Source organism: Equus caballus, chromosome 1 (genome assembly GCF_041296265.1).
Source record: "Equus caballus isolate H_3958 breed thoroughbred chromosome 1, TB-T2T, whole genome shotgun sequence".
NCBI lineage: Eukaryota > Metazoa > Chordata > Mammalia > Perissodactyla > Equidae > Equus > Equus caballus.
The window spans coordinates 37,172,191-37,189,095 of record NC_091684.1 but is presented as its reverse complement, the minus strand read 5'-3'; the positions used below and the strand labels follow the sequence as shown (position 1 = coordinate 37,189,095).

Genomic DNA, 16,905 nt, shown 5'->3' with positions numbered 1-16,905 from the left:
CAAATCTCCAAGCTTCTGGGTTTTAGGGAGACTTCATTACCGAGGCATGATTGACTAAATCATCGGTCATTGATGACAGGACTCAATCTCCAGCCCCTCTCCAGCGTCCTTAGAGGTCTGGGGGTGGAACTGAAAGTTCCCACTCTCTAATCACACGGCTGGTTCCCCTGGCAACCAGCCCCCAACTTCAGGTTACCTAGGGGCTTTCCCCCAACTCACCTTATTAACATAACAAAGACACGTTTATTGTACTCCTCACTTAAGAAATTTCAAAAGTTTTGGAGCTATGGGCCAGAACCAGGGACGAAGACCAAATATGTATTTCTTCTTATAAATCACTATATCACAACACCAAAAAGTCAAGGCAGACTAATGGAGACAGCAGCAATCTATTTAAGATTTGCAACTTGTCAAGTCTACGAAAATCCTTGTCATATATGGTTAATTTAAAAAAGGAGGGGCCAGCCCCATGGCCGAGTGGTTAAGTTCGTGAGCTCCGCTTCAGCGGCCCAGGGTTTCACTGGTTTGAATCCTGGGCGCGGACATGGCACCGCCCATCGGGCTATGCTAAGGCGGCGTCCCACATAGTACAACTAGAAGGACCCGCAACTAGAATATATAATTATGTACTGGGGGGATTTGGGGAGAAGAATTAAAAAAACAAAAAAACCAAGAAGATTGGCAACGGTTGTTAGCACAGGTGCCAATCTTACAAAAAAAAACGAAAAGGCAGGTGATGGTTCTTAGCCAAATAAATCTTAAATTTACAGTTTTAGGTGTAATTTCACTAAGACTCAGGTTTTTTAGGGCAAACTAAGTGACCTACTTTTAAAAGGCTCTATTTGAATATTTTTTTCTTCTCATGGAGAAAAACAAACCTACCTACCTTAATTAGTGGAAGAAAATAAAGGAGTGAAAAACCTGTGACACAGTAGTTTGACTAAGACATAATTATGGGCTTTTAAGAAATATTAAGAGAATTTAAAAATTTTAATAAGCAGTGATTCAACAAATAACATGGCACATGTCTCTAACTTCAGTAAACAAAATGCCTTCCCTGAGGTGATTCTTTAACAATAGTACCAAAGTTTAACTAAGATACCTTTAGTTAATAAATTAACTCTCCTATATCAGGTTGCAATTTAAATCATGATTTCATATGGTAGTTCTTCTTAAGAAATTTTAGACCCTATCTTATAAAAACAAGATCCAGAATTCAGATGAAGCCAAGAGCAGAGGCTCTGTCTGAATGGGACTACTATTCAGCGGGCCTAAGAGACTTCTGGGTTTATGAACATCTCAGCAACTGCACCTCACAGTCCACCTGTCAAAGAGGCTGTTATCACTACTTGATTTTTCTTTTTTTTGAGGAAGATTAGTCCTGAGCTAACATCTGCTGCCAATCCTCCTCTTTTTGCTGAGGAACACTGGCCCTGAGCTAACATCCATGCCCATCTTCCTCTACTTTATATGTGGGACGCCTGCCACAGCATGGCTTGATAAGCAGTGTGTAGGTCCACACCTGGGATCTGAACAGGCGAACCCCAGGCCCCCGAAGTGGAATGTGTGAACTTAACCCCTGCAGCCTCACTTGATATTTATTTCAAGCACATAGTGAATACAATACCGTGCTAAGCACTTCACACATACCAATCCAAAGAGAAACTCCATCTATCTGGAGTCTATAATCAAAGATATATGGAAATAGGTATTTCTGGACGTGTAACCTCTTTTACCTACCTCAATATATTCAGGCTGGGGAAAGTGCCTAACAGCTACATACCATAGCTGGATAGGCCCATATAAAGGGTCATGATCATGACCCAGTATAATCAATTTTTTTTAAAAGATGCTCTTACACAAGTGGTTTTTTCACTCTGAGCCAAATAACAGGCATCCCCCATCACAGAGAGATCTATTATATGAACATCTGCTGTAGCATTTGTAAAGCAGGAAATTAAATTCAGTGTATGATCCCAGGGAACTCATTAATGGAGGTCCTCTGGGAATACATATAAAAGATGATTACATCTCAAAGCCAGTGCCTAAAGATTGAAACACAAGCTAAAATAAGTAGGAAACAGGCTACTTTGACCCAGTCATGTATTCTGAACCCATGCCTTTGCCTTTTTAGTGTTCTCTGCACTAAGGAATAAATTCAAACTATTAGGTTTTAAAAAAATATGACTATTGGGAGGGCATAAAGGGTGAAGTGGTGTACCCACAACATGACTAACAATAATGTACAACTGAAATCTCACAAGGTTGTAATCTATCATAATCTTAATTAAAAAAAAAAGATTAGCACCTGAACTAAAAGAAAAAAATATGACTATTAATAATATAAGTAAGCAAATAAAGCTGGCAATTACTAAAACCATAAAGTCAGACTTCAGACAGCTCCTTTAAAAGCTGCAGAACTACGTAGGCCTTCTTGGTAACACAGAAAACTATAAAACTTCACCAAGGAAAAATCACACTTTGAATAATGAATCAAATCACTGATACAAAAAAAAAAATCAGAAATTGTTAGCTGTATAAATAAACTAAGAAATTAAATGGGCCTCATGGAGCTCACTCCAGAAAACACTTTCACAAAATGTCCCCAGGGTTGAAACAGGTCAAAATATCCTGAATAGGATATTCAAGTTCTAACGTTCTGGAACAGGAGTAGGTCTGAAAAGAGATCCACTATTGCAGTTCATTCTTCATCACATGCTTCATGTATAACACCGGTTAGAATGGGAAGGCTCGGAGAGAATTTTATAAGTCAATAAAATATAGTCAATAAAATATTTCATGGGCCTGAAGCCTCGTTTGAAGTCATGCCATTATTTTTCTACCACAAAGTAAATATATAACATCACTCATTATGTTTTTCTGTTTTATAAAATACAGGGGGGAAAAATACCTGTTAAAATACCTCTCGTTAAGCTATAAAGCTGTGAAAATATCTTTGATAAGTGTGCCAAGTTAGATCATTTGTAGACTATTCAGCATTACCTGTCTAGGGCACCTTCTAGGTGTTCATGGGAAACATCGAAATAGTAATTGGTATGCTCTCCACTAGTAAAGGCATTTGAACTTCCTGCATGCTCACTGAGAAACTGGCTGTATTCATTTTCTTTAGGGTATTTCTTTGTTCCCAAAAATAGCATATGTTCACAAAAATGACTTAAGCCAGCGATATTTGGAGGATCTGACAATGAACCTGAAAGAGAAGAGAAAAATACATATAATCATTTTTTTATGTTGACAGCTATGAGTACAGATAAATTACAGATGATTTGGAACTTATATTAGCATGACAATTCCAACTGAATGATCAGAGACAGTTACGCATAGGCTGCTCTAAAATGGTATTGTTTAGATTCTAGCCCCAGTTTTTGCCATTAATTAGTTGATGATCTTGGGCAGACGACTTAACCTCTCTGGACACTAGTTTTCTCAAAAATCACAATCCAGGGAAAGAAAGCATTGAATTCACTGTTTTATGCAGGAGAGAATACAGCGTAGTGCTCAGAGCATAGGTTTGGGGTTAGCAGCTCTACTACCCGTGAAACTGTGAGCACAATACTTTATCTGTCTTGCCTCAGTCACTTTTTTCTATATCTACCTAACTTAGAGAGTTGTATGAATACAAATTAGATGATATTTGCAAGGCACACTGCGTTGTGCTTGGTAATAATTATTTGTTCAACACATAATGGTTATGACCTTATTTCCTCAATTCTAAAACGCCACGGACTTAAATAAAAGCTTTTCAGGGAGGGGGAAAAACATGCCTCAGTAAAAGTACATATAGATAAGAAGCAACTTGATTAAAGCAGCCTTAAATGTGGAAGAAATGTGCACACAAGAATCTAGGAAATATGACATTTCCTAGTGCACCAAAAGTGAATGAAAGTGAAAGCGTTCGAACTGTTACTGTAAAGGATGGGGATGAATTTCCTTGCTGCTAAGTCACCTTAGCTGGGAACCTAACAACCTAACCCAGCTGGTATGTAACCTTTACATAACCCTTGGTAAATGTAAGGTTATTTGACTTAGACACTCGTAGATTACCAACAGCTGTACAGGGCTACTGCGCAAAGTAACGTACATCAAACTGGTAACTACAGGTCTTTATTTGCACAAATATGAAGAGTTCTAATAAATGTCAACATTAGGCCAATGAAACTGAACAAAGCTTAATTCACCATTTTAAATTGTACCTATGTGGACATCAAGGGCTGCTGATGATTTATCCGTGGTGGGATCGCTGATGAGAAGTACTTTGATACCATTGGCCAGTTGTAGCCCACGATATTCTCGCTTATCTTCAGGAGATTTGATAATATGATTTCCTAGTCTCTTGATAGCTGGATTATTCATTTTGCTGTAAGTCTTTTTTTGGAAACTGAAAAGAAAAAAATTATTAATTGCTGGATTGTAGCTGCCTTTCTTTTTAAAGAACAAAGAGTAACATCAAGCAAACCCACATAATACATCATCAGAAATAAAAATATGTAGAGGAAATTTTTTTTTTTAAGATTTTATTTTTCCTTTTTCTCCCAAAGCCCCTGGTACATAGTTGTGTATTTTTGGTTGTGGGTCCTTCTAGTTGTGGCATGTGGGATGCTGCCTCAGCGTGGCTTGATGAGCAGTGCCACATCCGCGCCCAGGATTTGAACTGGTGAAACCCTGGCCCACTGAAGCAGAGCAGCGAACTTTAACCACTCGGCCACGGGGTCGGCCACTGGAGGAAATTTCTTATGGCCTATCTACAGGGTACAATCATTCCTCTGCTCCCTCTGACCCTTCATTCTTTCAGAGAAATGCTAACAATATTGTTTTTGGGGGAGCCATATTTCTATCTAGGAGAGCACATGGAGGGTGATTTGAGATAAGATGGGTTAGGCCATGAGTTGGTCGTTGTGCTGACCTAGAAGAGTTGTCAATTACCAACTGCTTTCCCACCTATTTCAAAAATATCTACTATTTCAGAAGTATCAGAGTAAGCAAGGTGAGAGGTTGTGTGAGAATTATTAATGGATTAGCCAAAATATTACTCAATCTGATGATATTCAAAGATAGGGCAGACCTGGAACTCACAGGTCTGATAAGCACAAGCTCAGAACACAGGGAACAACCCCCAATGAGAAAAAATCCTGTGAAGTCCTAATACAAAATAAGAGACCTAGGCTGTCCTAAGAAGGCAGCAAAAGTAAGGATATAAAAACAAACAAACAAAAAGTTGGAAGGACTCCAAGCAATTTTTCATAAGCTGGTGAAGAGCTGAATGTCAGAGCAGGAACAGTCCAGTGATCTTAACAGAAATATGAGGTAAATTCTCTCACAAAGGACTTCCCTTGTTCTGCGAGTCCTCTCTTTTCTTCCCTAGGAAGGGTAGAATTACACTGACGGGAAGGGACTATCAGCATACAGACTCCTGGAGGAGTGTTGGTTGGTATTAGTGCAGTGAAGGGATTTTCCAGAGTTTGGAGTATGTATGTTTTTGAAACTAAGAGTGGATGCTATTTTTGTCTATCTTGGGGACTGTTTAAGAGAGAAAAACTGAGCCTGCTATTATTTGGAGGTCAATATACTAATCAGTATAAAAGCCAAAACATATCTGAAACTACAGACGAAAAATGACCCTGTGCTAGCACGTTCGCTTCTCACCTGGACGACAAAAGTGGATCTGACTGCTCCTTAAAGACTGACAGACATCCAGATTTAGAGGGCATAAACAGGCATACAATTATTTGGGATAAAATCTTTATTCTTTCATGTTAAAATATCTGGAGATTGAGGGAAAAGTCCAGTTTGCTTTTATCAGAATACCCTCCTCTCTGAAATCATTGAACTATTCTTCTGAGTAACAACTGATAACCCAAAGAAGTTTGCTCTTAGTAAGACTGTCCCCTAGATCTTCTTTTAACAAGAATATTTGGAATTTTAAAGTTCAACAGTATAGGTCATACTAAATGTCTAACAATGGTTTATTAAAAATCACATAGTACTTTCCACAGATAGTGCTAACAGTCTTGCTCTATTTATAGTAAAAATAATTTCTTGAAAAACAAAGCATAAAATCTAATACTGATATTTTTTAGATGTAAGGACACCATTGGAAAATTCAAAAGCAATTTGGAAGTGAAAAAGCATTATTAACAATTCCTTTTTACTTCCTAAGCCAAGTTCAATGTCAAAGACAATGAAAATATCTGAGGGCAAAGTCTTAAAAAATGGTGTTTTGTGGTTAAAAAAATTTCCCAGGGTAACACAAAATGGTCTACCTAAGCCTCTAAAGACAGGCACAAGATTAATAATAATCCTGGTTAAGGTACTTCCCAAAGGACAATCTGTTTGGACTGCAGAAATGCCTTCAGTACATAACTGGTTTCAAACACTATAATTTGGGTTCACTGCAAATTACAATTTTAAAAAATGAGTTCCGAGGCCGGCCCCGTGGCCGAGTGGTTAGGTTCGTGTACTCTGCTTCAGCAGGCCAGGGTTTCACCGGTTCACATCCTGAGTGTGGACATGGCACCACTCATCAAGCCATGCTGAGGCAGCATCCCACATGCGACAACTAGAAGGAACACAACTAAAAATATACAACTATGTACTAGGGGGCTTTGGAAAGAAAAAGGAAAAAAAAATTTTTAAAAAAAATGAGTTCCAACCTAGTAGCAACATTAAGATTAAATAAGCCATGAGTCAACCTCCACTAGGACCCCCAGCAAGAAGGGCAACAATAAAAGGTGACAGTAATGGGGCCAGCCCCATGGCCGAGTGGTTAAGTTGGCACACTCTGCTTTGGTGGCCCAGGGTTTTGCCAGTTCGGATCCTGGGCGCGGACACGGCACTGCTCATCAAGCCATGCTGAGGCGGCATCCCGCATGCCACAACTAGAAGGACCCACAACTAAGAATACACAACTATGTACCAGGCGGCTTTGGAGAGAAAAAGGAAAAAATAAAATCTTTAAAAGGTGACAGTAAGAAGGGTCAGTGTGCACCGCAGAGAATGCCTAAGCTCCTTCCTGTAAGGCTCTACTAGAGGAAGAGAGGGGCTGGAATTCTAGAGATGGATTCCACTCAGTGGGAGCAAAATCCAAAGGCTATTTATTTTGGTTCCATCGTCATTGTTTACACCCAACTCGCTCTGTGCTTGCCCCACCTAGTTTGATTTAGGGGAACCAAGAGTTACAAATGATTCAAATGTAATGATGATAACGACGACGATGATGCTCTAAAACTTCCGTCTAATCCACAACTGTAGTGAGGAGATAAATACAGCTCACTTTGGAAGGACAAATTATCTTATTCTGTGGGAGGTGAAAAATTCATTATAGTTAACTACCCTCAACTATAAGCTATATTCTGTATGTTTTCCAGAGTTCAATTTCCCCTGTCCACATTTTCATTTTCTTAGAGGAAAAAAAATATGATCAGAGTCCATCACAGGCATGTATAGAACTCACTTCAACACTGAAGATATGCCTGATTAATATCCCTGGTGTGGCTGAAAGTACAGAGATGGATTTACTCTATAAGCCAACCATAAAAATTTAGACATTTGTACATGAGATCAAGGACAGCTATAAATTTCCAAGCTGGCAATGCTCCCAAATCATAAATCACGACTTCTTGAGGAAGTAAAAGCCAAAAGAAACAGTAGCAACATTTTCAAACAAGACCCATCCCCAGCCATCCATATTCAATAGACATAGTCTGGCTTTACCTGTAACATAGCTATCAACACGTCCTACAACAATTTGATTCTCACCTTCTGGAGAACTGAAGGAAATGATCAGCGACTCCTCCTCTAAAGACGAATTCATCAACAGCTTGCCTGTCTCTGTATTTATACTCATGAGATCACATGTCTACCCATCTCAGCTCCCTTATTAGCATAAAGCCTTCAAGAGTAATTTTATTTATTGCAAATGTTCTCCAATATGCACCAGACAAAGAGCAAGCAAGCAAGCATTCTTTTAGACGACAAGCTAGAGCTAACTCAAACGCTTTCCCAGACATTTGATATTTTTAACCTGTCAAAGTCAAAATCTTGGGAGCAATAAAATTACTTTCAATTTCAGGGACATTATCAGAGATTGGAAACTTCATAATAAGGCATAGTATTGTCAGTGTTCGGCATTCTGAAAAACTGGAGAAATGTTTAGTAATTACAGCATATTTTGTAATTTTGTTCAGGATTTAAAACAATGACTAAAATCCCAGAAAGTAACAGCTGGAAGAGCCATTAGATGTTACCTAGTCCTTTGTAGTTTATGGACTGGCAGCACCAGCTCTTCCTGGGAGCTTGTTAAAAATGCAAAATATCAGAAACCACCAGAGAGACCTACTGAGCCAGAATCTGCCTTTTAACAAGATCCTCAAGTAGACTAGTCCCCTCATCTTATAAAGAATCTGAAGCTCAGGGAGCTCAAATCACTTGTCCCAGATCACACAGCACAAAGTCACAAGCAGAACTCAGAGGTTAACTCCCAGTCCTGTGTCCACTCAAACCCCCACATCCAAACAACATTTAAGGGGGCCTATCAAGATGCAGATGCTACACCATCATATTAACAGGGCTACACCCAGAACCTCCACCGAAAGATCATGGACTTTTATCTAGACACGTAAAGGTCTAAATTGCAGGTTTGCAAAAACAAATTCTCAAATAGGTCATTTCCAAATTCCCATACCAAGAGGAAATTTTTAATGCAATCTTTTATTCAGATGACCTTTAACAGTCTTTTTTCTCATGTCTCTATAAGTGTTTCACAGCCTATTTAATAGGAGATTGAGAAATTTTATTTTGCCTTTTGCTCCTTACCCACCACAACAGCCCAAGACATATTTAAAGTTAAGACTTGATCCATTTCTAATTTCTAAATGGATGACCTATAAACCCGAATAAGTGAGTGATCATACTAATAGTCAAATTATAAATCAAAACCTCCTTTCTGTGGAACCCATCCACCCATTCCAAAGACCACAGGTGGAAGTCGAGCTTCCCTACGGCATTCCTGAATGTGGAGGAGGTGCCCAGAGAGAAAATGCCTGGAATCAGAACCACATCACAAACATGCTTTCTTTCCTGTAGAAGGCAGAGGTAAGTTCCCGTAGAAGACAGAGGTAAGGAAGACAGAATATCAAGGTAGTGGTGGTATGAGCCCTCAGATGCCTCACTATAAGATCACTATAAGACAATTCCCAAATGCTATTCATGTTACTTGACCTAAAAAATAGCGACATTTCTCAGGGAACCCTCTACCCATGGCTCTTCAGTTATTGGGACCAGTATACCTCACTGCTTATACCAGCTATATCATAAAGGTGGGTATAAACTAAAATCCTGTCCATTAAATCTTATTTTCCCATGATGAGAAGTTTTGCCTTTGTGCCAGCCAGAATGTCAGCAGTTCTAACTCTGCGCCTTCCAGAAAGGAGTTTACAGTGAAAAAATGAACCCTGAAATGAATAAGGGTGGTTACAACTTAAAGGAATCCTATAGCAGTACCATTTCAGAGATAAGTGCTGTTGCAAATTTTGTTTTAGTTTTGGTGCATACATATCAATGGTTGTTCATCCCAAAAGTGATAAGTTTAACATGGAATATTTTATAAAGACTTTTTAAGGTTTTAAGCAAATGAACAAAATCTCCATTTTATACTTCTTGCCACACAGTTAACTACATAAGGTTTCTTATAGTTGTAGTTTGGGGACCGAGGGTATCCTTCTTCCACAGGTAGCCTTCAGGTTGTTAGAAAATATGAGATAGATGCCATTGTACAAAACTAAGCCTAACAATCATTCCCATCTTTAAAGTGTTATATATGCTTTCTAAACAGCCACTGAATCCTGCCATTCTCCCTAAGTAGCAGGGCACAGCAGCTTTTGAAGGGCATGCACACAATAGACTGATGGCACAGCAGGAACCATGGAGAAAGAGGAAGCGTGGGAAGGGGAGGAGCAGAAGGTGTGTCCTTAAGGAAATCACACAGGGCTTCTTCCCCAGCTCCGAGTTACCACTCCCATAGCCCTGCCCTGACCCCATTCTCCTCCCTTACAATCCCAAATAACAAAAACAAGGAAATTTAAAGTAAAGTAGGTCAAAATAAATGCTCCAAGGGAAGCTTTCAGTTTTTCACTCCTTCCTCCCCATATAAAACAGAGATAGGTAGTGGAAAGAGCCTAGGAGAACACTCCTAATCTGTCAAAGGAGTCCCTGAGCTGAGAACCAAATTATCTCATGATAGCTTGCTAAGAAAAAATACAAAGGAAAATGTATGGCAGGACTAAATGTATAGCAAGTTCAAAGAGAGAGAAGAGTTTACAGAATTGTCTCGTGCATGAAAGGGAATGTGAAAATAATTAGTACTACAGTAAACATGATAGGGTTATGAGTAATTTATTTTTCAGAAGCATACATTAAGCCACAAGAACAGAAAAAAAGGAGAAAAATCACACAATCATCTTGATAGATGCAGAAAAAGTATTTAACTAAATTCAACAACCATTCATGTCTTTTAAAAAAAGTCAGCAAACTAGAAATAGAAGGGAGAAAATTCCTTCATGTGAAAAAATATCTACAAAAACTACAGCAATTATCATACTCAATGGTAAAATAATACAAACACCCCCATCCTCCATCCCACAAACAGGATGCCACTATTATCTCTTCTATTCAACATTGTACTGGTAATTCTGACCAGTCCAATAATGGAAGAGAAAGAAAATACACAAAGATGAAAAAGGAGGGGGGAAAAAACTAACATTATTGGGGTTGGCTGGGTGGTGTAGTGGTTAAGTTTGTGTGTTCTGCTTCTCGGCCGGGAGTTCACAGCTTCAGATCCCAGGGGTGGACCTAGCACCACTCATCAAGTCACACTGCGGTGGCATCCCACATAAAATAAGGGAAGACTGGCAAAGATGTTAGCTCAGGGCCACTCTTCCTCACACACACACACAAAAACCTAACATTACTCACAGGTGACATGAATGTGTACTTAGATAATCCCAAGAATCTATTGACAACTTTCATTTCTGGGTAGGATATAACAGGTCATGGCAATCTGATTCAGCTTCAATAACTAGAAAACGCCATGATAAATTATAAAATCATATTTTCAAAGATGCTGTAGAGTTGTGGAAGCAATGAGGACTGGATGAACTGGAATTCCAGAGAGGGGAGCGGCCTCTGAGGGGAGCTGATAATCATCACCTGTTCTCTTCTCTGGCGTATTTGCCAATTCTGGGTGCAGACTGAAGATCATGCTTGGCCCGAGCAGAAGGACTCTACTCAGGGAAGAGAAACGAGTGAGGCATCAGTGGGTGCATGAGCTTGGTGTGGGAGATTAAAGCTCCAAATTCAGAGCTGATCTTTGCCACAGGAGATTTTCTGAGATACCACGATAGGCCTACCAGAATGGCTAAAATGAAAAAGATGAAAAGGACCAAGCGATAGAGAAGTTATAGGGCAACTCAAACTTTCACATACTGCTGATGGGAATGCAAATTGGTACAACTATTTTCAAAAACTGGCAGTGTACTAAAGCTGACAATATGACTGAACGAGTCATGTATTAGACATATGCCCAAAATGAATGTGTCTATATGTTCATAGCAATACTATTCATAATAGCCAAAACTAGAAATGATCAAATGTTCATCAACAGTGAAAAGATAAACTGTGATATAGTCACACAATGAAATAGTATACAGCAACGAAAAAGGAATAATCTAGAACAAAGCACAAGATTAAGGATGAATCTCACTAACATAAGATTGGCTGAAAAAAGCTGAATGCAAAAGAGTAAATACTGTACCCTCCCATTTACATAAAATGCAAGAACAGGTAAAATCAAGCTATGCCTTTATGTCGGAATAGTGGTTACCCTTGGGGTAGGCAGACTGATGAGAAGGAAGCATGAAGTGGGGCTTCTAGGATGCTGGTCATGTGCTGGTTAGATATGTATGTTTAGTTTGTGAATATTCATCAAGCTGAACACTTAGGACATATTATATTTCTTTTTTTTTTTTTTGAGGAAGATTAGCCCTGAGCTAACATCTGCTACCAAACCTTCTCTTTTTGCCAGGGAATACTGGCCCTGAGCTAACATCCGTGCCCATCTTCCTCCACTTTATACATGGGATGCCTACCACAGCATGGCATGCCAAGCAGTGCCATATCTGCACCTGGGATCCGAACCCACGAACCCCAGGCCGCTGAAGCAGAACGTGTGCACTTAACCACTGTGCCACCAGGCCGGCCCCAGGACATATTGTATTTCAATTAAAAGCTTTTTAAAATAGAGTTTTTGAAAATATCATAAAACATAGTAAAATAAAAGGGGAAAGGAGATACTTGAATTACTCAAGGCTATAAATATCATCCACCAAAAGTCATCCTGGAAATAGTACCACCTGGACACTGGGAAGCAGCCCAGCCATATCAAACAGGTGCTAAACTGAGACGGCTCACTAAGAAATAATAGTCCAATTAACGTGATAATTATCTAAACCTTCTCAGGTGTGTCCTGAGACAATTATTTCTGTTGATGTCATCTTGGCCACAAGAAATAGGAGGCACAAGTGAGTACTGCATGAGTCACCTAAGTCAATAAAAAAGTATGTTGAATCTTTTAGCTCAAGTCTTTACTCATTATGCATGATTTGAAGACTAGCTTTCAGTAATTACCTACTTTAGACCCCAGTTAAGATTTAAAAATAAAACTTGACACTCCCAGCAACCAATTAAGACTGATAAGCAGTAAGTGTGATCCAAACAAAGAAAAATGATTAAATTTTGAATACATTCTCCTCTCAACAATCTTCAACATTTACGTCAAAAAACAACTTCTAACCCAAGACTTGAATTAAACAGCTTCTTTATTTTAAAACAAAACAAAACAATACTATATAAAGTTAACATTTCTTCAAACTCAGAATTAATTTTTACATATGGGTCATCTTCCTCATAGATTCTCCTTGATCCCAGAACAGCAAGGACAGCTCAAAGATCCCTGTTATGGTCTTTAAAGATTAATTTAAGTCACAGGTGAGGAAGAGCTATTGACCTGTAACTAATTCTCTCAAGACAGCCCTCCAAGGAAAGCAAACTGTAAACACTCATATTCTGTACAGAAGCCTGGATCTCCACTTGAGGGCTCAGTTCCACCCACATGTGCACCCTGGCTCTGACAGAAAGAGAATCCTGCCCTCTGCAGATAACGCTGGTTCAGGAAGCCTGACTTGCACTCGGCCTTAGTACGCATTCTCGACACCAGCACTGACTCACTGACCACTTCCAGCCAGTGCTGAGTAATTACATATATACCTCCACCTTTATCAAATGACCCCTTTGCTGCTCAGATCCTGGATACTACTGGACTCTTCTGGTCGAACTGGACTTTTGGGCCTCATCTAGTTTTGCCAATCAAGAGTCACGTGAAGTGTTCGTATGGGTCCATTAAATTGACAGAGGTTCCTAAAGTTGCATCAGACCTGGGCAGCCTGAACAGCATTACTCCTGTAAAACAGGTACAAATAAACTTCACCAGGACAGTGTCTGGTACATAGCAAGCATGTACAAATGGTAACCTCATACTGTAATCATCACTATTATTATGGTCCTCGGGTGGTGAGAGCCAAATAGACCACCTCAATAGCAACCATGTTATTACGAGCATTCTTAACGTACACTCATGCAGATTCCAGCCATCTACTGTCATCTCCAGAGGTCAAAAACATTCATGGACATGCTGGTAATAGGACGGTATTTGGTAAGACTATCAGAAAAACAGGTAAACAATTATCCCCTTATAATTGCTATAGGCAAGCCAATGTTTATAGTCAGTTATTCTCAATAGGTGACAATTTTGCTCCCCAAGGGGACATTTGGCAATGTGTCACAACTGAAGTGTCATAACCGAAGGGTGCAATTGGCAACTGGTGAGCAGAGGCCAGAGATGCTGCTCAGCATCCTACAATGCACAGAATAGCCCCCACACCAAAGAATTACCTGGCTCCAAATGTCAATAGTGCCAAGGATGAAACATCCTAGTTTACTGTTCTGACTTTACCATCCAAAAATAATGGATGAGAATCACCACAACCAATTCAATCCACTTAAAATAAAACCAGGAAACGGACTCACCAAAATACAGAAAGCTATATGTATTAAACTCCCATCTATTTATTTTTAAAAATCTAAACTAGAAAATGCTTACATGAAGAGAAGGGAAAAACTGATAATGAAGGAGAAAGAGAAAGGAGAGGTTTGCAGAAACCCTGTCCTGAGTAAGCAGTCTAGAGCACAAGTAAAGACATCTGCCTCAGAAAGGAGCACAGCCAGGGCCCTGGGCCCCTTACTAAACGCTGCGTCAGTATTTTACACAGCACAGACTCTTTACAGGGAGTATGGCTTCCACGAACCCCTTAGATAGATCCTATTTTTCCCAATTTTCCTGGACAGGGAAATTAAACCTCATAAAAGTTATCTGGCAAGGGCCACACAGGCATTAAATAAAAGAACCAGGATTCAAACCAAGTCTTAGACAACAAAGCACCATGCTCTTAACCTCTCCGTCAAATTAAAAAGTTTACCTTATGTACAGAGACTAAATCTCTGGACGAACACTCAGAAATGTTGAGTATGGTTATCTATAGATAGCAGACTATTAGGTGATCTTTGAAAAGATAAAACTTAATGCACCTGAATGTACAAGGCTATGCTTACTAAGTTTATAAGGCCAAAATGAACTTATTTTTTTGTTGTTGTTAACTTGGATCAGCCACATCACAATTTAACAGGGCTAATTAATAAAGAAAAATCTGGACTCCATTTCCACTGTTGTGGGGGACAACTTAGTTCCCTTAAAAAATTAGTTTGTTGCTCACAGTTGGGGCAATTTCCAAAAGAATTTTTCAAACGGTTTGTGATGTGAGGTAAAAGCTTTAAGCAGACAATAGAACAGAACCCACAGCCTAATTCCAGAACCTACTTCCTCACTCAATAGCTGACCTAATGTGGTCTGGCCCACTGTTGCCGTCAATTTTAGGCTTCATTTTGTTTCTTTCTACACATAGGGTAAGAACTTTGGGTAACTTAAAAAGTAACAGCCTAGATGTTGACTTTTTTTTTTTAACCACAGACATTATTCTGTTGCTTTATTTAGATAAAGATTTTGATTTAAGAAAATTCACCCACCCCTCAAACCCCTCTAGCTGGCTGCCTACAACTTCAAAATTATACCCCTGCTGTTGAGTGCAGAAATACATGTATACATAACACTTTCTTCTCTTCATAGCAACGGTGGCATTGTTCTTGTTATTAGTCCATATTCATGGAACACTTAACTATAAGATGGAGACATACACATTACGTGTATTTCCTCATTTAATTCTCCCCACTAACCTGTGAGGTAGATCCTATTGTCCCCATTTTGCTGATGAGGAAACAGGCTTGAAGAGGAAGTAACAAGTACCAGGTCATACAGAGGTAAGTGGCAGAGTCCAGGCACTGTGGCTCCGGATCCCAAGGGCAATGGAAGCCAAAGAATAATTATCGAGATTCTTAAGCAGCCCGCAAAGGATCTGTATCAGAAGGGACTCTTCCACAGGACTGCCACCAATCCATAAAAGCAATGTTCACATATTCAAGACTGTTAGGTAAAAGAGTGAGCCCACTTTGTGTTGCCTCCTCAGGCAAAACTAGGTTTAATGGTGGGAGGTGTAAGGAGAGCAAGTGATGCTTACGTACCCAATGAACAGTCAGAATAGTCTTCATAGACTAGGTCGAGTCAGAAGTACACACCACCAAGTATTCAAGTAAAGGCTGGAATACTATTCATGATGGGGTTTTCAAACTACTTTTAAAAAAGGAAATATGCTTTGTTCTACTGACATCTTATAGAAGTATAATTCATAAAACGAACCTACTCCAGTACAAGAGGAGCAGAGACCCACCCCACCATCCTGAGCCCCTCACTGGCAGTGATACTGTCAAGAATTCCCAAGGCTCTGACAAGTACAGTTTAAAAATTAATACAGAATCCCAATAAAAATTCCTAAACGCTGTATTATGGAGTTAGACAAACTGATATTACAGTTTATATGGAAAAACAAACACCTAAGAATAGCTAGGAAAACAATGAAAAAGAAAAACTTTAAGTGGAGGACTAGCCTTACCAGACATCAAAACATACTATAACGTCTCTGTAAACGAAAACAGTGTGGTACTGGCACATCAAAAGAAAAAAAGATCAGTAGAAAAGACTAGAAAGAACAGAAATAGAATTCCACATACAGAAACTTAGTATTTGACAAAAGTGGCATTTCAACTCACTGGGTAAAAGATGGACCTTTCAATAAACGGTGTTTGGACAACTAAGTGGCTTTGGGAAAAAGATAAAAGAGATCTATATCTAACACCATTCACAAAATTAAACTCCCAATGGATCAGGGAGCTAAACGTAAAAAATCAAACTACGTAAGTGTTGGGAGAAAAGATGGTGGAATTCCTCTTTAACCTTGGTACAGGGAAAGGCTTTCTAACTTTGACTCAAAAAAGCCAGGGGTAGGGATTAAAGATTTAAAAATCTAAGAGCTAAAATTATAAAACTCTTAGAAGATAACATAGAGCAAAAGCTTCAAGACCTCAGATCTGGCAATTATTTTTGGATATGACATCAAACATACAGGCAACAAAAGAAAAAATTAATTGGACTATATCAAAAGAAAAAATTTTTGTGCATAAAAGGACAATCAACAGAGTGAAAACGCAACCTGTGGAATGGGAGAAAATATTTGCAAGTCATATTGCTGATAAGGGTTAATATCCAGAATAAAGAACTCCTGAAATGCAACAACAAAAAACCCAAACAACCTGCTTCTAAAATGGGCA

The 16,905-nt window shown here is 39.1% G+C and overlaps 1 protein-coding gene across 11 annotated transcripts in view; it reads right to left on the bottom strand.

The window, feature by feature from the left end:
* IDE (insulin degrading enzyme) overlaps positions 1–16,905 on the bottom strand; it is a 100,562-nt gene that overhangs the window by 63,516 nt on the left and 20,141 nt on the right. For 9 of the 11 annotated variants that reach the window (XM_001501035.7, XM_005602365.4, XM_070262197.1 and 6 more), the window contains exons 2-3: positions 4,215–4,399; positions 3,004–3,211 (exon numbers count right to left, since the gene is read on the bottom strand). In XM_001501035.7, coding sequence (XP_001501085.3) covers positions 3,004–3,211; positions 4,215–4,399 — 393 coding nt within the window. Of the gene's footprint in view, positions 1–3,003; positions 3,212–4,214; positions 4,400–7,776; positions 7,824–16,905 lie in introns of those variants that run through there. The other 2 variants (XM_070262209.1, XM_070262213.1) reach the window with 1 other exon arrangement.